Source organism: Megascapheus bottae, chromosome 5 (assembly GCF_031878675.1).
Source record: "Megascapheus bottae isolate mThoBot1 chromosome 5, mThoBot2.hap1, whole genome shotgun sequence".
NCBI classification, from domain to species: domain Eukaryota; kingdom Metazoa; phylum Chordata; class Mammalia; order Rodentia; family Geomyidae; genus Megascapheus; species Megascapheus bottae.
In genome coordinates this window covers 76,455,566-76,480,183 of record NC_143513.1, presented here as the reverse complement: position 1 = coordinate 76,480,183, position 24,618 = coordinate 76,455,566, and the positions used below count along the sequence as shown (strand labels likewise).

General features: G+C 43.2%; 1 protein-coding gene across 1 annotated transcript in view; it reads right to left on the bottom strand.

Moving 5' to 3' along the window:
• The window catches only part of Tmem178b (transmembrane protein 178B), a 367,696-nt gene that overhangs the window by 224,744 nt on the left and 118,334 nt on the right, over positions 1-24,618 (bottom strand). Inside the window, exon 2 of the mRNA XM_090333420.1 lies at positions 18,388-18,501. Coding sequence (XP_090189546.1) covers positions 18,388-18,501 — 114 coding nt within the window. The remainder of the gene's footprint in view (positions 1-18,387; positions 18,502-24,618) is intronic.

Sequence of the window (24,618 nt, the reverse complement as noted above, 5' to 3'; positions counted from 1 at the left end):
TAAATAGGACTAAATTAGCTCAGCTTCTCTAGAAATTTGGCATTATCTGTCATGAATCTTTAAAAAAAAATATGTTTATATCTTTTGAGCCAATAGTTTCTATATTTGACCTTTTTCCTAAACAAATTATCAGAAATTTGATCAAAGATTTATTCCCTAGGATTATCACTACAACATTATTATGGATGTTCAGAACTGGTAAATGTAAACATCTAGCTTTAGAGCAAAGGTTAAATAAATCATGTGTATCCATATGGTAGAACATCATGCAGCCATTAAAGTTATTCTTATAAACAGTTTCAATGACAGAGGGAAAATGTTGATTCTATGATAATAAAGAAAATTCAGAGTACAAAATTATATGTGAAGTATTTATTATGTATGAATTATTTATATTACATTAAAAATGCAAAGGATACATTCCGCAACTGTAATTTATCTACTGGGGGTAACAAGTTAGGTGACTTTTTCCTATTTGTTTGGTTGGTTTTGGTAATTATCTTTAAACAGTTGTAAAAAGGGCTTCAATTCAAGATAGCCATTTATGTGCACAATACATTGATCAGTGTCACCTCTTTCCTCATTCTCCTCTGCCTCCCACCTATCCCTCCCCCCATCCACTCAAGTTTTCTAGTTCCAGTTTCATGTGCATATCTTGAGTATTATGCCTGTATCCAGACATGATTCCTCTCTCCATTCATCACACCCTTAGCCTCAATACCCCCATGACAGCTTCCTGGTATTCATTTTGCTGTAACTGTTCATTATGCAGTTACACCACCTCTGTGCATGCATGCCACATTTCAGTCAGTTTGATCATTTTTCTATAACAAACATATTTAATCTTGGTAATCAGGAGAAATAAGCTGATAGAAAAGAAAAAGTAATGTAAGAGGAGGGGCAATGTTAAAGACAAGAGATGTTTTTCTGCTCCATAGACCAGACGTGAGGTCCAGAGTTTACACAGAAGGACTGAAAGCAGAGATATGAAGGATTTCAACCATGGCCAAATGCTTGCTACTCAGAGTTGGCCTTGAAGATGGTATCTATCCCAAATTCCCTCCCTTCTTTACATAATCAACTGAATTTACTTTTAGATTTCGATCTCCCTGCCAGCTCTTAGGGTAACACAGCCAGAGTCTAGGGCATTTTAAATTTTACTTGGCTCTACTATTTTTGTTTCCCAAACTAAATTGTACCTGGCCTTAGAAATCTTATATGCTGACCCATGAGAAGGGAAATGCTTCAAATGAACTATAATATTTTTCAAAAGTGTTTTCACAGAATCCCTAATAATGCAATAAAATCTGATCTCCCCAAAACAAACAATCAGTACTGCCTGTAATCAATTGATTCTTTAGAATCTTCCTCTAGAGACTCCATCCTGCTAGATGGGATGAATTAGATTGTCTTGGAAAGCTTCTAAAATGGGGACCCCATCTGTTTGGCACTTACCTTTCACTCAGAAACCATAAATACTTAATGATGAGGCCAACAATGATGACTGTGTTGATCAGAAGTAAGCATAGAGACAGCATTCCATTTCCAGGCTTGCCCCAGGGGGTGGAGGGGAACTACACTTTCAAAGGAGACCTTTGCAGCTCTTCCCTCCCATCTTTCATTCACCCATTGGTCATTCCTAGCCAATAGCAATTCAGGGTCCCAAAAGGAGCTGAGGTTACTAAGAGACAAGGGATGATGATGGAGGTTCTGACAACTGATATGGAGGATGCCTGCTATTTCCTCACCAGTGTCCTTTTGCCAATGCAATTTTAATAAGCTCAACCTCAAGAAGGGAAACAGGAGCCTGGACCCACGCTGAATTATTCACAGCTCCAACCCAGGAAGGCAGAGGAATTCCTCTTGTGAAAGTAAGACAGCTGCTCATTGATTGCTTTCTCCCTCCTTATCACCTTTAGAGATGGAAATCCAGTTTTAAAACAAAAAAGAAGAAAAATCTCACTATCGTTCTGAATCCAAAGTCATGAATAATTAGTGAATTAATAAATTGTGTCCAATTGGCTTTTTTCACAAGAATAATTAGGATATGATTGGAAAAGAAAAAAATCTTAAAGAGGCTGGTCATGGACTATCTACATCTATTTGAAAACTAATTTTATGGACTAATGATGATAAAATAGATTTGATTATTAACAAAATTAAATTGATGGTTATCCTTAAGAATTATAGGCCAAAAAAAAAAACTCATACAGTTATCAGACGTCAGTCTTAGTCTTTTTTGTCTGTATTACAGGATACTTGACACTGGATAACTAAGAGGAAGCCTCAGTTTTTGACAGTCCACCTTTTTTGTTGTTGTTGTTTGACAGTTCTGGGGTTTGAACTCAAGGGTTCATGGTCCATTGCTTGAGCTATCCTTCTTTGTTTTAGGTTGCCTTTCAGACAGCATTTCATGTTTGTTGTTGTTGTTGTTTTGTTTTTGTTTTTCAGATTTTTTAATCCTTTTATTCATTTGTATTTTCTTTTTTCTTTTTAGCATTTCATGTTTTTTGCCTAGGCCAGGCTAGGCAAACTGTCTCCCACAAAGCTAGGATTATAAATATGTACTACCAACTGGCTGATTCATTCATCTGGGGGGTCTCAATAACTTTTGGCCCAGGCTAGCCTTGAGCTGCAACTCTTCCAATTTCTACCTCCCAAGTAGCTAGGATTACAGATGAAAACCAGAACTCCTGGCCCTTGTTTTTATTGACTTTGTTGTCATCAGGGAATTGTTTGTTTTTTAAGAGAGAGTCTTATTGCGTTGCTCAGGCTGGCCTAAAACTCAGCCTTTTAGATTAGAGAAATGTGCCATTATGCCCAGCTTTTGGTAACTAATCAACTTTCCTAAGAAAAAAGTATTAGTCACTCTTAACCATCTAATTGTCTCTTAAAGGCCCTACCTCCCTATACCATCATCAAATTTAAACATGAGTTTTAGAAGAAGAAAAACCATAAGCAAGTGCCTACATTTGAATGTAATTATATATTTTACTTCTGGATATGAAAAGGGAAATTCAAGCTCAATGAAACAGGGTTTCCTATTTTGTACTACACTTTAAGGAAAACCTGTTTTCCAGGAGTTATTCCATATTCTGTGCCCAGAGGTACTACTGGCAACTTAAGAACAGACATTGCAGACACTTGCTCAGACCTTGTCCACACTCATCAGAATCTCTTCTCCATTCCATTCATCCACTCACCCCCGCAAAAAATAAATAAATAAATAAACTCTCTCAACCTTGTCTCCAATGATACACATGCCACAGACCATCTGAAACATTAGGAACAGAGGACCAGCCTGGAGATGCCATTCTATTCTGGTTCTCAGAGAATGACCTCATCTCCTTACTTTATGGAGTCTCACATAGCCATGGCTGAGAATCTAATCTTATACCCAGAATGCCAGAGAAGGCTCCTGCCCCTTTCATCTGTCCCAACTCAGATGACAGTTGGACTTCCTAAATCATGGAGTGGGTATTCTTCTGTGACTCATTCAATCTCTGTTAGTATTCATTGCCTCATCCCTTAAACAGATACAGCATGAACCTCACAGCACATTTGGGCTTCTATGAACTCATGCACAGCCAGGATAGAGAAGCCCCAGGCACATTCCTGCATGGTAGTTAGTTTTAGACAAGAATACAAGCTCCATGAGGCAAGGATGGCATCTCTTCTATCTAATGCCTAGAAGGCTAGCAGCTCAATACATTCTACTTGAGGAAATGATTGAAATGTTTCAGTCAAATGTCATCCTTGCCAGCCAATAACCCTGTTTCCTCCTCTGCAAGTTGTCAATGGCATTTTGTTTGCCCCCATCCCTTAGCACCAACTCCCCAAATCATGAATTTACATCAATGCTTTGTGTTCTCCCCTGCCCCCCACCGTGGGGCTTGAACTCTGGGCTCTGTCCCTGAGCTCTTCAGCTCAAGGGTAATGCTTTACCACTTGAGCCACAGTTCTGGTTTTTTGGTGGTTAATTAGGACTTTTGTGCCTGGGCTGGCTTTGAACCTCTGATCTTCAGATCTCAGCCTCCTGAGTAGCTAGGATTATAGGCGTGAGCCATCAGCACCCAGCAGCTTTGTGTTCTTTTGGAGAACTTTCAGCTCTTAGGTCTCTCTTACTCATCTCCAGTTCTACACACACACACACACACACACACACACACACACACACACACACACCACAGACCCTCAGAATAGAGGACCCCAGAAATTGAGGAATGGCCTCCAAGGCCATTCAGAGAACAATCAAAGACAGCTCAGCTTGTCATGAGCTAACTCAACACAGTTCTGGCCTGGGATTGGTAAATGCTCAAAATCCCAGGAGGGAATGAAACTAGGCTAGTAATTTTTTTTTTAATTACACGCTTCTGCTACCTCAGTCATGCTAGACAAGTAGCTGAATTTCAACCCTTTCTCTGGGCCGGAGGTCTCTCTACTCCTTCAGATGGAATAGAATTTCTACTTCCTACAGAGGAAAAGCTCCCTGGATGCCAGGAACTGGGGGCAGCATGAGATGACCAGACTAAGATGCAGGAAGATGTTGGCACAGAGCTACTAACCAGGATTTGGTGGCAACGTGAGGTTTCCCACACCCCTGGGCAACTGCTTGAACTCTCTTCATCTCTCCAAGAGAAGATGCCCACAAGCTTTGGGGATGAGGTAATTGGTGTCCAGGTGCTTTTCCTAGTTTTCTTGGTAACCACGCAGTATCTTGATGCTTCACGAATGAGTGGAATGGGGTGATTATGGGGTAGAGTCGCTGATGTCAATCAAAAGTGTCAACTCCACACCCATGTTTAGCAGCCACTCAGCTTCAGAAGTACACACACACACACACACACACACACACACACACACACACACACACATGCTTGCCCAGATCTGATTTAGTGCCCAAGCAGAGAGCCTCAGGAAATGTTGCCCGGATGGACACCAGGGCCTGGAGGCTCATGCCTATAATCCTAGCTGTTCAGGAGGCTGAAATCTAAGGATCACAGTTTGAAGCCAGTGTGGGGAGGAAAGTCTTATCTCCAATTATCTCCACTAGAAAACAAGAAATAGAGCTATGGGTCAAAATGGTAGAGAGCTAGTCTTGAGCAAAAAGAGTTCAGGGAAGCATCCAAGCCTTGAGTTCAAGCCTCATGACTGACTAATAATTAAAATAACTCTAAAGGTCTCTTCACATGTCTCTGGATTTTGTACAAGCGTAAAAGGGACACACAAAGGGACATTTAGTAGTGTTGTACCAGCAGCAATCCAGGTACTGAGAACAGGAAATTGAAGCCAGCTTTCCTCATAGGGTCCTAGAGTATCAAATTTGGGGAATCTAGCTTACAAATGACAGATGGGGGGGGGGCGGATAGCAAGTTCATCCAGAGGCAAAATTGCCTAGAAGGTAGAAGGATGCAAAGTCTCCTCCAGCTTTCTATTCTAAAACCTCATTTGTGAGTCACTTCGTTAGAATTCCAAACCCATTTTCTGAGAAGTCCTGTCTGTTATAAATGATGATTGGGGTTTTAGGCTAGTCCACAAAGCCTATTTAACTCATAATGTTGATGAAATACTAGACATTTGCAATGAAAAGCAATAGAAACAAAATCCTGTTGTGATACCAGTAATTAAATGAAAAAAGAAAAACCGAGAAATGGAAAATAAATAGCTTTCTTTCATTTCTTCTGAGCATTATAGCACTTGGATGGAGGGGTAGCAGTCTGGTTACTCCTTTCTCATTTGCATCAGGTAATAGGCTGGAAGAGAGTGGCATGGGGGAAGGGGAGAGCAGGAGAAGGGAAGAGGAGCTGCTTGTCCCAGAAGAAGAAAGTCAGGGAGAAGAGAGGAGGAATAAGCAAGCGTCCTGAGGTGAGGAAAAGGAGGGATGTTGTGATCCCAGCAGCCTGGGTTCTGACTCTACCTATGTCTGAAGAAAGTTGTGGTCTCTTAAGACTTAGTTGCCCACTGGCCACCTCGATGGGTTGTTTGGGACACCGTTGGACATGGTGGATGCAGCCCAGACTAGACCAGCCAAAAGGTGGTAACACCCCCAGTTAGCTCTGGGATTTGGGCTTCTAGGAGCATAAGGGGCAGAATGACAAGCAAGAATCTGGAGGTTCCAAGAATATGTGGGCTCCATCCCTTGAAAAGGGCCAGCTAGCCAGGTAATCTACAATGTACAATGTTGTACTATTAAGGTGTATACATTCAGAATTGAGAGTTTATCAGAATTGAGAGTTTATCATTTAGAAGCAGATTCTGTGTAAGAAATGGGAGGTGCGAGCTCATACTCGTTATCCTAGCTAGTCAGGAGGGGCAGATCAGTTAGATTATGGTTTGAGGCCAACTTTGAAGCAAATTGTTTCTGATACTCTATTTCCATAAACAAGACCAGCTATGAGGAAGGTATAATTAGGAGGATCATGATTCAGGCCACTCTAGGTAAATAATAATAATAAATAACAATGATGATAATAATAATGACTAACGCAGTGAACCTCAAGTAGTAGAGCACCTCCCTAACAAACATGAGGCCCTGAGTTCAAACCTCAGTGCTGCCAAGGAAAAGAGAAATAGAAGGATGCTTGTTTAAGGGTGCTATGTCTGGTAGAGTAGCCACTGGTCCCATGTGTCTATTTAGATTTAAATTAATCCATATCAAGTAACCTTGGACTTTCATTTTCTCAGTCATATCTCAGGTGCTCAGTAGCCAGCTGTGACTTGTGGCTACGATGTTTGGCAGAGCAGCTTTGTGGAAAATTTCCATCATCAAGGGAAGTTCTGTTGGGCTACTCTAATTGGAATTGTGTTCTACTTCAACCTTCCATGAAAGGCTCCTGGGGTAGGAGAAGAAGGAAGCTGGGCTCCACGAAGACTTCAATGCCCTCTCCCCACATGAACTCTAGGCCGAATTCTATCAGAACAACTTCTGGAAAGCCAGAACCACACAAACTTCTTGGCCTCCTATGCACTATGGTCTATGAGCTATGACCTCAAAGCTGAACTCTGAGTTAAGTCTTGAAGGAAAACAATAAAGAGGAGAAGAGCAGAGAACATTAGACCCAAAGTCAAAGTAAAGAAGAGGGCCAGGACTGGGAATGGTAGAGTGCATTCAGGAAGCCCTGAGTTCGATTCCTCAGTACCACATGCACAGAAAAGGCCAAAAGTGGCGTTGTGGCTCAAATGGAAGAATGTTAGCTTGGGCAAAGAAACTCAGAGACAGTGCCCAAACCCTGAATTCAAGCCCCAGGACTGGAAAGAAACAGGGCCAAATCTTATCATTAGCTGTGGAGAACCCTAATCAGTGTTTCAAACCTTTTTGCTTCACTTGCCAACTCATCCACTAAGACTTGTGCTAATGTGTCTGCAAACTGGTCAACTCCTGCAGGCTTTCTTCATTTTTCTTTCTTTTTCTTTTTTCTTTTTTGCCAGTCCTGGGCCTGAGCACTGTCCTTGGGTTCCTCAAGGCTAGCGTTCTACCACTTGAGCCTCAGCACCACTTCTGGCTTTCTTCATACATGCTAGGCAAGCACTCTACCACTAGGCCAAACTCCCGGCTCTTTTCTATGTATGTGGTACTGAGGAATCAAACCCAGGTCTTTGTGCATGCTAGGCAAGCACTCGACCACTGGGCCAAACTCCCAGCCCTGTTTCTTTTTTTGTTTAGACACCAAACACCTAAATCTTTTTTTTAGAGTCTCATGTCATTGTCTCAACTGTATTCTTATTGGATGTAACTAGTAAATTAGAGAGAGGGCTGAGCTACTTCTGCTACCCCACTGAGGATCTTCAATGCTGATGATTTCCTGCTTGGAAACTCCTTTCACAATATGTCACATGTCACCATCAAATAACACCCTCAGCCTCTTCCTACTCCCACATCCTAAACACCTGGTGCAAGCTCTCAACACACCTGTGCAGAAAGCACACCCATAATACATCCTCCAACCCACACAGCCACACACAAGCCAAGATCACCCACCTGCAGAGTGGAGCAGAAAACACCCTAAGTTAGTGATATGTCATTTCAGGGAAAATAACCACCCCTTCCAATGCCATGAAGACCAGTGCCAGCTATAGCTCCTTGGATTCCAATATGAATTGTGCCAAATGTTGGTTGACACCAGATTTTTTGAGGCCAAGATATTTTTAATAAGTTACTATATTCGATTGAAACCTTGTAGGTCTCAAATAAGTATTCCTACCTCGGTTTTTCAGATGAGTAGACTGGGTTCAGAACACTTCAACAGATTTCTGAGGTCCTATGCCTACAAAGCAGAAGAGTTAGAGCTCAATCCAATGTCCTCTGTATTCTGTGGAACTGCGGGTCTGCCTCCTTTTTCATTTCAGTTCATGTTATTTTATTCAGTGCTGGAATTTGAACTGGGGCCCTCATGCTGGCCAGGCAGGATTTCTACTACTGAAGCCATACTCCCTGCCCTTATTGCTCTAGGTTTTTTCAGATAGTTTCTCTTGCTTTTGTCTTGGGTCAGCCTCCTCCTGTCTCTATTTTCCATATGGCTAGGATTACATACACGAACTATGCTTCATTTATTTTTGAGGTTTTAGAGCTTTTCATTTTTTGCCCAGGTGGGCCTCAACTCAAAATCCTTCGATCTCTGCCTCCAAAAAAGCTGAGATCATAGATGTGTACCAACATGCCTGACTTTGAAGTCTCTTTCTAAGGGAACATATGATAGAGATTTGGGGCTAGATGATGTTCCTTGCTAAAATCATAAAACGAGAAAGGAGTCACTTAACTGCTATTTTAAACAACCAGTAACAAGACATATGGATGCAAATTCTCCCAAAGCTAGATCCAAATAGAAACCAACAACAAATGGCACGCAAATAGAAGAGGAGGATGTGAGAGAATGTACTCGATGCCATATTCCATCTCCTGGTTCTCACCCAAAGCCCACCTACTCTCTCCTGCTCTGGTCACCACATCCCACGTCATTGCCTTCCAGATCAATAGTTCTCAAATTTTAACAGGTTAGGAATCCCACAAGTTTCTGGACCTCACATTCTCCCCCTCTCCCCAGAGAGATTCTGACTCGATATATCTGGATTGGGGTCTGTGAATCTGCATTCCTAACAAGTGGTCCGTGGCTGAGCCATGGACCACATTTGGACAGAGCAGTCTTGACTCTGGTAAGACATTTAGCACACGCTGTAGACCTTGGCTACTCTTGGTTATACCACTCCAGTGTCCACATATCCTCCACTACACTTTCCAGGCTTGTGCACATTCAGAATCCTTCTGTAAAACCCAGGACCCATCCTGGTTATAGTCTGGAACTAGGATTCAGACCTGTTCTTGGCACAGCACTCCAGTTCTCATATCTACACTTCTCTCTTAAATATGGTTCTTTATTTATTATTCTACCTCCTTAATACTTCAGATTTCTTCTAGAACTTCCAGAATAACCTTTGGTCAAGTCTTCTTCATGGGAACTGAATTACATAGTGTTAAATCCTAAAGTAACCCCCATTATCCTCAAACCTGTTGACCTTAATGCCAGGTGTCTACCTGCCCAGACATTTATAGCTTCTCACCCAGATTCCCTCTAGCTGAGCTGTCCTGAAATGAACACTCAGCTCCTGGACTTGTTCCTCCTCCTTCCCATGATAGCAGCTTTCTGATTGTCTTAACTGCTGGAAAGAAGAAACTCCTGCCACACCGAGCTTCCTTTTCAGCACGTAGCACTTGGACAGCTCTCTTGGAAGTCCAAGAAAGGTAGACCCAACACTAATGCCTTTCCTTTGCTGGAAAATTAAATTAAATTTAAAAAATAGGCCATACCTCTTATGATAGAGTAATTTTGTGTTATATTTTGCTTCTGTTTCTCCCTTTAATGAATCCTTGATGATTTAAGCATGGAAATTGGGACCTGTGATGTGTACTAGTTGGCAGCATTAGTCTTCACTCTCTGGGTAGTCAATAAACATTAAGCAACAAGCAGTTTGATCTCTTGCCTGGTTGTCACCTAAATATATCATCCAATTTGGAAAGTGGAGTACCTTTTAATATCCCCTCCAGCACCTAACAAGGGGGTTGGTTCTCACAGAACCGGCACTCCATGAATACTGAATGAATACATGAAAAAAGGGATGAAGGAGGCAACTGGGGTTGTGCCCAGTTCTCCTCGGTGGGGTCCAGACCAGTATGCTCAGCCAGAAGAAAACAACATCCAATCTGCAGAAGCTGAGAGAATGCCTCGAGGCCAGACTTCCTACCAATTCCCAGCACAAAATTGGATCTGCACATTCAGATAAATGGTGACCAGAAGGCTGCAATTACAGCAGCACAGTAGTTCTCAGGATTTTTTTTTCAGTCCATGGATTGTTTTAACACAAAAGATTGTGCTGCACTCCCCATCCTATACTCCCTACCTTCTCTTTTCCCTACCCCGAAGGCCATCTCAAAAATAAGCTCTCTCTTTTGTCTACTCCAGTTCCATCATTGACCCCTAGCAAGCCAATTGTCTAAGTAGTGAAATCCACAGCTGCACGTGTGTTTATGAGATCATAAAATCTTCATACTATCTGTGATTGCCTCCTCACCATTCCCAGGGGAAATGTCCTGAAAAATTAACAATGCTATTCAGAGCAATTATTCTAAAAAAAAAAAAAAACAATAGCATTAACACATTAGCCCAAAAAGTTCACCAATGGGCTAGAGATATGATTCAAGCGATTGAGTGCCTATCCAGCAGGGATGAGTTCAAATTGTAATACCATCCCCCCAAAAGTCAACAAAGCTGAATACAGTGGTTTGCTCCTATATTTTCAGTACTTGAGAGGCTAAGTCAGGTAGATTGCAAGTTTGAGGCCAGCCTGAACTGCATTGAGCAAGATCTTGTCTCAAAACCTAAACAATCCAGGAAATGAAAACATGGGTTACTTATGTTGTTGGTAGTGGTGGTGGTGTTTAAATATTTTGGATTTGGGGAGCATTTTTGCTCATTTGAGGTTCAGTTCTTTCTCTTGTTCTGCTTCTCAGGGAGGACAAAGGGGGTGCAGAAAGGGAGAGAAGAACATTGCAATGAACAAATGCAATCATGCTATTCAATATATATTTTGTGGGAAATGAACTATGGGTGGGGACAAGAGGGAGAAACTGGGGGAAAGTGAAGGAAGGGGTGACACTATTGAAAAGAGAAATGTATGCATTGCCTGTATTGTGAACTAGTAACTCCTCTGTACAACACCTTAATAGTAACAGTAAAATTGTATGCTTTAAAGTAAACAATGTTGATGAAATTAGGAAGTCTGTTCTCTAGCAGAAACCTGAATGCATAAACAAGAGAGAGGCACATTTTGGCAGTCAGACAAAAAAAAACTGTATGAAAAAGGAAAATGGCCCTGCATAAGTTGCTACTCCAAGGGCAGGTCTGGGTACAATATTGTGTTAAAGGGTGTGTGCTTCCTGCCTACCTTGCTGCAGTAATACCCCAGGAGATGTGAGAGGCCAGGTACAGGCCATCTCTGATTAGGCTTAAGGCTCTAGGTATCCCAAAATGTCTTACCATGTTCCCTGCAGGAACCAGGGCACAAGGACATGCAGTGGTGTACAAACGGCAGAATTTCAGTTCCAGGACAACCAGTGGGTTGAGTTCCAATGATACCAAGCTTGCCTGGACTATGAATGGTTTCTTTGGCCCCCATGGATGCTAGTGTTGCTAGCAAGAAGCATCTCACAACAGACTGCATGCATTAAGAGCTTCACACTGAAAAGGCTCCCATGAAGAAGGAAGAGAAGGGAAATGGCTGACACTGCAGGGAAGCTAAGCATATGATGTCTAGATGTTTACCTCATTAGGCTGTTTTCTATAACCTCCACCACACAAGAGGAAAAAGAGGAGAGGAGGGAAGGAAGGAGAGAAAAGGGGGAAATAAAGAGAAAGGAGAGAGAAGGGAGAGGAGGGGAGGAGAGCTAGCCAGAGGGCTGAAGTTCCATCTTGGATTTGGAATCCTCATCTTCAGGTTCCTCTGAGGCAAAGATGTGGTCTCTAGGAAGACACTCCTTCCTCCCCGGCCTGGCTAATGTATCTGCAAAGGAGCCACTACAGCTGGAACAGTGATTGGAGGAAATGCAAGTCCCCCTCTAGGAGCATTATGCCAGATGTGAACACACACAAAAAAAAGGGAGGAAGGAGCAACATCAGTGTCATAATTACTGGTAGTTTTATCCCAAGTCATTTTGTCTATAACATTCATTTTACTATAACCAGGGATGGCTTGGAAAGGAGAAACCAGGAATTCAAGCTGTTCTGAGCTGAATCTAAATGCAGAGTGCAGAAGGTTACAGAAGAGCGAGCATGGCTAGGATCTGTTGGGTCAGGCGATTAGGAAAAAAGGGGCAAAAGCCATGGGACAAAGGACTAATGTAAGCCAAAAGACCCATACCAGTGGGGAGAGACAATGAGCCACCTGAGGGCCCGGAAGTAGCAGGACCTGGGGTAGCTGGAGGAGTCTAGATATTCAGGGGAGGGCTGTGTCATTCTGGAAAGGGAAAGGGATAGAAGAGATCAAATAGAGCAGGAGCTAGGCAGGGCTTGGCCAAGCAGATAAGTTTTGCACCACTGATCCACATTAGGGTGGCAAGATTCCCTGGGCTTCCTTCCTACATACCAGCCCAAGGGGGCTGGAAGCCCAAGATGGGGTTCCATAGGCAAGCGAGATCAAGAGCTTCAGATTGCTGAGCTGTCACCCAGGATCTGCAGTGACAATGAGATCTGGTATGTGAATTCTTGACCCCCTAGTAGTGGATCCACTACAAGAACGTTGCTCCTGTACCAAGTCTGGGTCTCCATCTCTATCTCCCCTCCCCTTCATTCCCCTCCTTTCCTCAGCTCTCCTCTCCCCTCCCCTCCTCTTTTAACCAGGCTGGATCTCTTCTGCCTTCCCTTGACTGGGTAGCAGGATGCATGTGTGTCACAAGTACTTTCACCTCCCAGGTAATATGCCAACTACAGGGGGCAGTGGTGAAGATCCCTTTCATGCTGGGGAGAGTGAAAAAGCCCTCCATGCTGGGGGTCGCTCCATGCCGGATCAAGTGCCATGTGGCAGGTGCCTGCAGAGCAGCTGCGAGGTCGCTGTGTGAGACTGTGTTGGGTGTGGTTGAGGAGTGAAGGCCAGCAAAGTGGGGGAGGAGGGAATGCATCTCTCTGCCCTCTGGTCAGCTGGCAGTGTACCATGTGACTATCCAATCTAATTAGTTCAACCCTCAACCCTCAGCCTGACAGAAGGAGGCTTTGCCAAGAAAAAAATAATAATAACATAGATCTGATTGCAGGAGTGGAGTCCCAGCTCCTTGATTCTCACTGCTGGGGGCAATCAGCTATGAGCTGTAACCGCCACCTTCCCCCACACCAAGCAGAATGAGATGCCAGTTCACACACATGCACATGCGCACACATACAGTGACCTGGAGTCCTGGGATGCTTCCTCACAGCTGTTCACCAGTCCCTGCCAAGCAGATTAGCAGGCCAGGGTCAAGGACAGGCCAATCCCACACCTTCCAGCAGGTGTGTGTCTGGCATCCACAGATAGTCTCTCGCGTGGTGGCCCTGCCAGCCTATCCGCATCTTCAATCCCCACACCAGTCTGCCCTTGCCCTGACAGGGAGCAAGGGTCCACACTGCTGGCTGCCCAGAAAGGGCAAAACAGAGGGTGCTGTGACTGGCACCAAGGCAGAGCCACTGAAATGGATGGTCTCCAGGGCTCTTGGGGGTTGCTTGAGGACACAAGATTCTCCAAACAAGTGAAAAGATTGTAGAGATGTGTTCCAGAAAGGAGAAAGCAGCATCACTGAAATATCACCACAGGGCCAGCCAGGATCAGCCACTGGTAATCAATCTGTCATATTCAAAACATAGAACCAGACAACCCAGCTGAAGAGTATTGGGTGTTAAGTTTGGTTCCTGAGCCTGCCTATCTCCTCCTTACTAACCAATGACACTGTCCTTTCCTGTTTCAGCCCTGGAAATGGAAGGAGGATTTAGGTGAAGAAAGGAAGACACCTAGAGCCTACTGAAGCACCTACCTCACCCCCACCACCCCCCGCATTGCTGGGACTAAAGGGAGGCAAGGGTGTTTTCATACCTGTGTATGAAGACACAGGAAACAGCTAGGAGAGGAGTTCTGTTTTTTTCCAAACTGGGGAGGAGAACCAGGTAAGCACAGAAGATCACCAGCAATCCCCACCCAAGCTAGGGTTGGAACTTTGTCACACACGCTCGCACGTGTGCCTATGTCTGGAGGGGGAGGGGCTGGATCCTCTACTTTTCCTCCTTATGGAGTAAACCCTGACACTTAGATCTGGAAGCCTAGTAGACTATAGGTAATTTTATTCTTTCACCTGCTATGTGGCTGATTGTGAGTCCAGCAATTAAACCTTCCATTGGTGAGCTCGAGTTTTCCAAACACATAACACAACCCAAATTACACCCTTTCCCATTTGAAAGCTTTTTTTCACAAGGGTTGATATCAGACCACAAGAAAGTTCCTAATGAAAAGTATATAGCCAAATTTCAAATATCTGCAATAAGTTGTTTCACAAAATAAAAAAGTAAATTCTAAGCACCGTGGCTCATGCTTATAATACCAGCTACTCAGAAGGCCAAGGCCAACTCTGGGAAAATGTTAGCAAGATCCCCATTTCAATCAATGAGGCTATAGTGTTATATACCTATAGTGTTATATCCCTATAACAGGCTAGTCTACATGCAAGACTCTAACAGAAAAAAATAACTGAAATAAAAAGGGCTGGGTGCATGGTACAAGTGAGAAAGCATTTCCCTAGTAACCACAGAGCCCTGAGTTCAAAGCCCAACTCCAAAAAAAAAAGTTCACAAAAGAAATCAAAGTTATCTTCCTTGAGCCAAAATTATCTGAGGGAAAAAATTATAGAATGCAAAATATTATGGTCACATTCTTGAATGACAACCAAACTAGTGCCAAGTGAATTTTCTTAATCCCAATCAGAATATTAAAGCAAATAGTATTCTCAAAATAAGGAAATCATGCCAGGTATTGATGATGGCTCACGCCTGTAATCCTAGCTACTCAGGAGGCTGAGATTTGAGAGTCGTGGTTCAAAGCCAGCCCAAAGTTATTTGTGAGACTCTTATGCTCAATTAATCAGCAAAAAGCTAGAAGTAGAGTTGTTGCTCAAGAGGTAGAGCACCAGCCTTGATCTAAAAAGCCAAGCAAGAGCAGAAGGCCCTGAATTTAAGCCCCAGTATCAGCACCAAAAAAATAAAAAAGGAAGAGAAAAGAAAAGAGATGAGATGGTTTTCTTGGTTTTTTTTTTTTTCAGTGTTGAGGATTGAACCCAGGACCTTGTACATTTTAGTTAGACTAACTACAGCCCCTAACCCAAATGTCAGGTGTCTTCTCTTTTTTTGTTTTCAGCATGTGATCACAGGGGTTCACTACTCTCTAACTGCTTCAACTGTATTTCAAAGCTGACTTCTGTGCCACTCCATGTCATATCATCAGTGCCTGGCCAATGAAAATCGACGTGAAAACAATCCAGGCTTCCCCCTCAAGCCAGCATTCCCAGTTACACTTGTACCAAATTCACTTGTGACAGATGCTTACCTGCCTTCCAGCTAAAAATAGCTGCCAACGGCAGACCTGGAAAAAATATTCTCTACCTGCTTAATAGCCCATTAGACAACTTTGTGAAAGAGGCATATGAATCTTTCCCCAAAGGAATGCATCAACTCTGCCCAATGTCTTGTGTGGAGCCATTTACATCTAGCAGGCATCTCCGTGGCTTTTATCTGTTAAAAATAGATCTGTGAACACCTCAATTCACAGCAGAAGCAACACACTACAGGTGGACAATGGGAGACACACGGACCTACAAACCTGTCTCTGCTGAGGCCATGTGTGATGTTCTAATGGTCTTTCAATGGGTGCCTGCTGCCCATTGTAGACATTTCCAGTGCATTCAGCCATGAAGACTCCAGCTAGGTTCCCCTCCATGTGTCTCTGTGCAATTTACACTGAAACAATTCTCCCTCTTGCTGAAACTCACAAAGTATTTTAATTGCACGAGGCGACCCTGTATTGTAATTATTGTATTGCTTTGTGATTATTTGCTTTGAGACTATCTTCCTCAAACACCGCCTTTCCCCACCTGCAGAAAGGAGCTCCTTAAAACAGCTCTCTGTAGCTTTGTGTCCACTAGTCAGTAACCACGGCCAGACTGAGTTTGTTTAAATAAAACTGAAATGTCAACACCTTTTTCCTCTTAGATTCTGAATCACATTTTGAACCCCAAAATATGTTAGATTGAATTCAGCAGGATTTATATCGTGTGTGTGTGTGTGTGTGTGTGTGTGTGTGTGTGTGTTAGTGCCAGAGCTCAAACTCAGAGCTTCACATTTTGCTTTGTTTCTTCACTCAAAGCAAGCACTCTATCACTTGTCTCAAACCTCCACTTCTAGCTTTTTTAGTGGTTAACTCAAGATGAGTCTCTCAGACATTTCTGCTCAGTCTGGCTTCAAACCATAATCCTCAGATCTCAGCACTCTAAGTAGCTCAGATTAAAGGCATGAGCCACCAGACCATGTAGCTTAGATGCTCCTTTAGTCTTTAGACTTTATTAGACCAATATATTGTGGGAAATAAGCAATTCTGTTTTTATTGTTGCGGTAATGTATAGAGGGGTTACAGTTACATTCATCAGGTAGTAGGTGCATTACTTCTCACACATTGATACCCCGTCTCATGATTTTTGTCCCCATTTCCCTCCCTCCATTCCCTCCCAATCATCTTGTTTTCCCCACTTCCCTTTCCTATTTCAATTAACCAAAAAACGCATATACAATATACCAGGTAACAAAGTCAGATACAGTAATAATATGGGATTAACCAAAAGACAAAAAAAAGAGAAAAGAAATAACATAGTCCGTTAAGAACAACAATCACATAAGATAAAGCTCTTGTTTCCATATCCTAGAGTTCCTTTCGTTTAGTCTCGTCCTATATGGAAATAAGCAATTCTTGTCAGAGATTTCTATATTTGGGTCCTTATATTTTCACAACCTACCCCCAAAGAAACCAATCAGCTGGATTACAAGGGTCGCTAAAGCAAATGTCACACTGAAATTAAGTAAGTACATTGCACGCTTAAGCTACCTGTAAGAATCTGAAGATGCTCTTGGATACAGGCTCTCTGTCGGCATGCATTGCTCAGTCTCTGGTAATGGCTTAAGCAGAAAGGGCCCGAGGCTTACTAGGGTTGGTCTTTCACTGATACCTGCTCTCTTATTTCAAGAACACTGAGTCATACTCACCCGGACACCTAAAATCTGTTCCTGAAACAAATGAACAATTCTTCTGTTTTGCTTCATTTCATTTGTCTCTCCCATCTCCCCACTCTAAGCTGTGGTTGGTTAATTCACATCAAACCAATAAAGGTGACTATACCAGATGGTCCCATGCACACAAATGATACATTAAAGAGAAGGAAGATGTATCAACCTAAAGATCTAAGTTAATAAGCAAAGAGATCTTTAATATTAAGAAATAATAAAGGAATGCTTATTTGCACATAAATCTAAAGTGAGTCTTACCCCTTGGATGTTAGGAGAGGAAAAAGATGCATTAAAACTATGTGACAAATACAAATCATGGCATTCATGGGAAAAATGGGTCACCATGAAGAACTGGACCAGCAAGAGAAAGAGCGCTCCTGCCATAGATAGACAGCAGATGCCCACAGACACACCCATGTAAATAGCCAGCCATCTCTGCTGTAATGTAAGTCTATGAGGATCCCTGGCCACGAAATTCCCTAACCAATGGTCACAGAGGTTTTCATCTTTGCTGTGGAAGCTCATGTGAGTCAGGGTTCAAGTCCTGTCACTCAAAGGAACACAGTAATATGGAAGTTGAGCCCAGGCACCATCCCTTAGTGATAGCCCCAGTGGCAAATCTCCGAAGTGATGCAGACTGCAACTGTCAGCTGATCTCACCTTTCACAAATGATGATACAAAGGATTCATACGTTACCACTACAGTGCTCTAAGCAACGTGGAGGGGTGCTGGAGTGACACCCCAAAGCAGATTCACTCAGGTGGATGAAATCTTAAACGTCTATCAGGATAGTGAGTCAGGACTCTTGTCTAACTGCTAGTGGTTTTCTTTTGATCTTGATGCTGGTTTGATTTTTTTAGAAACCAAAATACTCCAAAATCTGTGATGTAATCGAGGCAACTGAGATATTTCTTACCCTTAGCTACTAGCACTTTACGGACCTACCACAATGCCCTGAGACCCCATAGATCTCAGGAGAAAGCATACAAGGCTCACAGCTCTCCAGGCAACAGCCCAGCAGAGGCATAGCCAAGGAGATGCAGGTGTACTTACGCAGGGCATGCCACTCGTCCTGACGGATGGTCTTGGTGATATTGAACGTGAGGTTTCTGGGGATGGTTGCTGAGGAGTAGTGGTACTTGATGTATGTACATCGCTCAAGTTCTCCTGGAAAAGAAAGACAGGAAAACAAATATTAATGAGGTAGTGACCACATCTGGAGCAGTTTTGGTGATCCATTTCTCTGTCCTGGAAATAAAGACTTGTGTCATATTGGGTCTGATGATGTCTACCATGTAGACAAGGCAGGAAGTTTGGTAACAGAGTAGAACCATGAGCAGACAACAGATGGGTTTGGAGGTGAAAAATACATCTGTAGGATCATGTAGAAGTGGAAAGAACCAATGTTTAGACTGTGGAAGTAAGTATAAAAGAAAACGGTACCCACCTCTGTTTAATCTTTTCAAGAAAGTCAACATTCAGCTCAAAAGTAAAAAGGTAAAAGTTCGGCATTTTATATATATATATATATATAATATATATGTGTGTGTGCAATATATATACATGTATATGAATATATATGTGTGTATATATGATATATATATATACACACACAACTTCCAGGGGCCAGAGAGCAGATTTCAAACTTACGGGTGTCATTTGGGCTCTTAGTAACCTAGTCTTCTGGAAAAGAATAGGAGAGAAGTGGGGTTTCTTCCATTTTCTCCCTCTATCCTCTCCAATCTCTGACCAAATCAATCTGGGTCTTTTTAAACCAATCTCTTCTCTTGTTTCCAAGATAAAAATTGTGGCCCAGTACCAAACTCAACATAAGAATTTTACAGTAAGTAGCCGGACATGGTGGCTCACACTTGTAATCCTAGCTACTCAGGAGGCTGAGATCTGAGGATCAAGGTTCAAAGCCAGTCCAGGCACAAAAGGACCTGAGAATTATCTCCAATTAATCTCTAGGAAATGGGAAGTGGGGCTTGGCTCAAGGGTAGGGTGGTAACCTTGAGCTGAAGAGCTCAGGGACAACACTTGGGCCCAAGAGTAGGGTGGTAGCCTTGAGTCAAAGAGCTCAGGGGAAGCGCACAGGCCAAGTTCAAGTCCCATGACCACAAAAAAAAACAAAAAAAAAAAAACAAAAAAAAAAAACAAAAACTTCACAGTAAGTTACTTTATTCAAAGTATGATTTGTTTAAAAAAATTTAATTTTAAAAGGCTAAACTTTCTATTAACATAGGGCAGAAATTCTTAAAGTGTCGTCCTAGCAAGTCGCTAAGTCCCTAGAAATGTATCTGTTAGGCCCAGTCTCAAATGTACTGAATCAGAAACTCCAAGCTGGATCCTGGGTGAATCTTAAGCCTCCCAAGTGATTCTGTTGCATGCTTACGTTTGAGAACTGCTGCCTTAGAGAACCTAACATAATTGCCAGTGTATTAATTCAAGAATCCATCAAGTTTGCAAATTCCAAAAGGAAGGCCAGATTACGTTTGGTCTCCTGCAGCCATTTCTATTGACACTTACTTATCTAGGGGATATTAAAACTCAATGGCAGTGCATTGTGAAGAATCAGGAAAGGAGTGATTTTTAAAGGTTAGAGGTTTTGAAATTTGGTTTTGCACCTGAATGGATTTTGATGGTAATCCATTTTGCACCCCACTGATTTTCAATTTATAACCAGTGGCACCTGATTGAATTGTTTGACCCCCCTGGCCCACTGTCAGCAGGGAACCTGGCAATTGGTAGAATGCAATAATTTAGACAGTGCCTTGCGAAACTGATGCCTTATTGTAAATCATATCTGGACAACTGCCCAGTTGCCAGTTATCGGTGGACATTTTTCTAATGGGACAGACTCAACCCAAAAAGTTTTATACACTCTTGCTTGGGTTCCTCAGTTTTTCAAGTTTCTTTGCTCTCTGTACCCTTAGCCCTCAAGCATCCTGTGATCTCTTACATGACCCCAGCATTTCCTGAGCCCCCTCATTCCCAACCAAACACAGCTCTCCCTTGAGCCTTCAGCCCCCAACCTCCCTTCATCTGTTAAATATCTGAGGAAAATATCTGCCAGATAGTCTCTACTTCCTCGCTTCAAATCCTCACACCTACTCTCATCTCTACTCTCCCCTCAGTTTCCATTAAAAGTATTATATCCTCTTTCCTCTACAGCATCATCCTAGTGCCTCCTCTTCCATGATAAAGGTCCCTCCTTCTTAACATCAACTGGCCACCAAATTCTGTCACTTCTACTGCCAAAATGTCTTGGGGGTCCAGTGTCTCTTCTCAGGCCCCATTTCCTCTACATTGTTCTGATATCATCACATGCAGCATAAAAATATTTCAGTGAATGCCAGACCACACATACAGTGGTGGTCCCTTAAGATTAATGTAGCACCTTCCAGGCTCAGTGGCTCACCTCTGTAATTTTAGATACTTGGAAGGCAGAGATCTGGAAGATCATGGTTTGAGACTTGAGCAAAAATATTCCTAGACTCCCATCTCAACCAATAGCTGAGCATGGAAGTACACAACTGTCACATCGGCTACATGAGAGGCATAAATGGGAGTGCTGCCATCCAGGCCTGCCCAGGAATAAATGTAAGAACCAACCCAAAAAGTAACTACAGGACTGTAGGTATGGCTTAAGGAATAGAGCACCTGCCTAGCAAGTGCAAGGCCTTCAGTTCAAACCCCAATACTATCCAAAAGAAAACTTTTTTCTTCAAAGATTGCATCACTTATTGATATAGGCATCTTTGTTCGTGTAAGTCCACTCTATGATACTCACAGAATGACAAAAGTCACCTAAGCAAATGCTCAGAACACACCCTGATGACAGGTGACATGTGACTACAAGGGCCCATCAACACAAACCGCCACATTCATTGGGAGCATGCTAAGTAGGAGAAACTAGCAAGTGCTCTGTAGCCAGGGGTTTTCAACTCCATGCCGGTCAAAGTGCACACGGCCTTATGCTTCCCAAGATACCCTGACATAAGCAGCTAAGGTGATCCCTGTCCAGACCCCTAAGAGCTGCACAAACCCACATTTCCAACACACCTAGGACCTAGTCCAGATTCTCTTCTTATCCCGCCAGGCTGAAACTCTGCTACGAATGTCTCATGCAATCCACTGACCATGGATTTCCCCCGTGACACAACCAAAGAAATCTATGTTACTGTTACCACAGTCTACTTTACACGGAGAAGGTCTGAGAGACCAGATCAACAAGACAAGTGACCTGTACAAGGAAGTACCTTGTCAGGATTAGAACCCAGGATGATCTGCCCAAAGCCAACCTCTCCTAAGCCAATGTCCCAGTCAGAGAACGCTCTACAAAGGTGATGCAGCTGTGTCATCTCCTCTGTAGGATACACTCAGAGGCCTCTGTTGTCTTCTTTCTGTCAGGAGTAACTCCACAAGTCCTCAGGCACAAAGTCCCAGCCCCCTCTCTAGCTCCCTTTGGCACATCTGAGGCTCTAGTGGGAAAATATTGGCTATAAAGAATCCCTTCACTAGGGCACCTGTTCCCCTCTCCTCCTGCCTCCCCAGTGACATTGGTCCTAAGAGGGGCTCCCAGCAAAGGCTTCCTTGTCACTAAGGTAACTGTGCATGCTAGCCTCAGGCTCACCTGTGCAGCTCCCCTCCTCAACCCCGCCCCACACCCAGTGACCCTTCTTATGCAGTGTGCACAGCGTTGACTGTGATTTATGTGTTTACAAGGCTCACTTCTCTGTGAGATTATGAGTTTCTCAAGGGCAGGGATGTTGTCTTATGCATTCTGGTTTTTTTTTATTATTATTATCTGCCAAGCACCCAGAGCAAGGCAAGCACCAATGCTGCAATCCTGTGTACTTTGAGGAAAGGCATGAATAATAACGGATATCATTTCTTAGACCACAGTGAACAAAGAATCCCATGCAAAGAGTTCAAATAAATTGAAGCAAATTAGAATATTACAGAACTCTACAAGATTGTAGCCTGCACCTCTTCCCTATTAGGACAACATAAGGAGAGTCTTAACAACCTCAGCTAGCTGGGACACAGATCCTGTCTCACAATACTTGGCATATGTAATCCAGTGAGCAACTAGGTCAGTGATTTCATGAGGAGTGGGGGTGGAGGAGGGGAAATACTATAGAAAAGACAGAGGAGAGAGAGAAGGTAAAGAGTAGAAAGTTGAAACAAGGATATTACTGTACCCTGGACAGGTATAGTTGGACAGGCTGTACCCTGAACCAGGGCACCTCCTGGAATACTTGGGTGCTGAAATCTAGCAGCTACTCTGCTTGGCAAGCCTTACACTCCAGTGGGATTATGGGCGGGGGGGAGGGGCGGAGATTCCCCTGCCTAAAAGGGCTGTGTTTATCTAATTTTCACAAAAGTACCATATGAGCTGGCAGCAGCTGCACAGGCAATAATTACGAAACCAAACAAAACACTCCTCGGACCCAGCCTTGGAGTGCAAAACCCAGTGCCACTGCTGTTGGGCAGACTGGTGCTTTGTCACCAGCCTTGGAGAAATGCTCCTGATTTCTTAACTGAGGTCAGGATCTCTCAGCCTTCAATGTAAACCCAGCACATCGCTGCCAGTCCCAAGCAATCAGAAGCTGGTTCCCTTAGCCTCTCCCGCCACAGCCCACCCAACCAATGAGGAAGGAGGCCACTTGACAGTCAGCAGGAGCCTAGTAAGCAAAGAACAGGATGCATAGGTGGCCAGAGAGCCTGGGAGAGCAGGCAGGGCTGCCCTGATGGAGGCCCTCACTGTTTGCTTTGCCTCTAAGACATAAGCATCCTGCCTTTGACAGCAATTAAATTTGAAAGATTCAAATATTGCCTAAGAAGAAAGGCAAAATATTTATCCATGTGTCTGCAGGTCCTGTCAGTGTTCTGGGCTTTCACAAGTACAGGCACCATCTGGGTACCAAGTACGTGTGCCCAGAACGTGGGCTTCCCAGTGCAAACAGGTTTCCTGCAGGAAGCAGTGCAGAGAGGTTACCTGGAAGGCAATGGGGAAGTCCGAGGCCTTACCAAGAAAGGAAGTCAAGACCATCTCCACAAGGCTGTTGAGTTCAAGGCCTGGCCCTCCACCTATGGCCTCAATCAAGCTCTACCTTCTAAACCAAAGACCCTCCTACCTACCTGCATGCCAGGGCCCAGCAAGATGTAAAGAGCACACCCAAACAGGGGACTAAGCCATAGCCAATAAACACATGAACCTGAGTTTCAAACAGTTAAAAAGTTTGGACAGATATTTATCCAAAGAAGAAATTCAAATGATCAGGGAAGTGAAAATCACCACCAACCTGTCATCCGCCAACCTGTTAACACGGCTACCATCAAAAAGGAAATTTGAAAAGAAATGATAAAGTGTTGACAAGGAGATGGAGAAACTGAAACTCTTACACACTCTGAATAAATTGGTACCACCACTATGGAAAACAGTATGGAGTTCCTCAAAACATTAAAGGTGATTCAGAAATCCTACTTCTAGAGAAGTATGTCCAAAAGAAATGGTATCTCAAATGAGATTCAGAAATGCCAAAAGAGATATATCCAAAAGAAAAGAAGTCATTATCTCAAAGACACATCTGCATTTCCACATTCACTGCAACATCATTGGCAATGGCCAGTGGATGAATGGACATGGAAAATGTTGATCCACACAGAACTACTATTTCACCTTTTAAAATGAGATATTGCCATCTGTGACAAAGACCCTTACTTACATAAGGGGTCTAAAGTAATCAGGCACAGAAATGAGAGTAGAATGGTGGCCACTGGGGCTAGAGAAAGGGAAGGGAGCTCAGAGCAGGTACAGAAGATGGAAACTGGTTTAAAGGATCAGCTGGAACTCAATCCTCTTCCTCCTTGTTCTCTTCCTCCAGCATCAACCTGGTCCTTACCCCTTGCGAATGCATCCATCCCACCTCCAGTTAGGTAATACCAGCACATTCTTCCTCCCTCACCCTCTATCTGTCAGATTCCACAATGGCAAACAAAGCCGAGAAACCAGGAATCGAGACTGCTCCATTCTTTTTCACCATTGCAAGTCCTTTAAGACCTAGGTAAGAAGATTGAGGAGGTGAGACTGGAGTACATTGTAAACACTCATGGAAATATAACAATGAAATCTCCCTCTGTACAACTAACATAGAGTGATAAAAAAATTAGAAAGAAGCTAGACTCCCATCACTCACATCTGTTATCTTAGCTACTCAGGAGGCTGAGATCCAAGGATCAGTTTGAACAGCTGGACAGGAAACTCCATGAGACTCA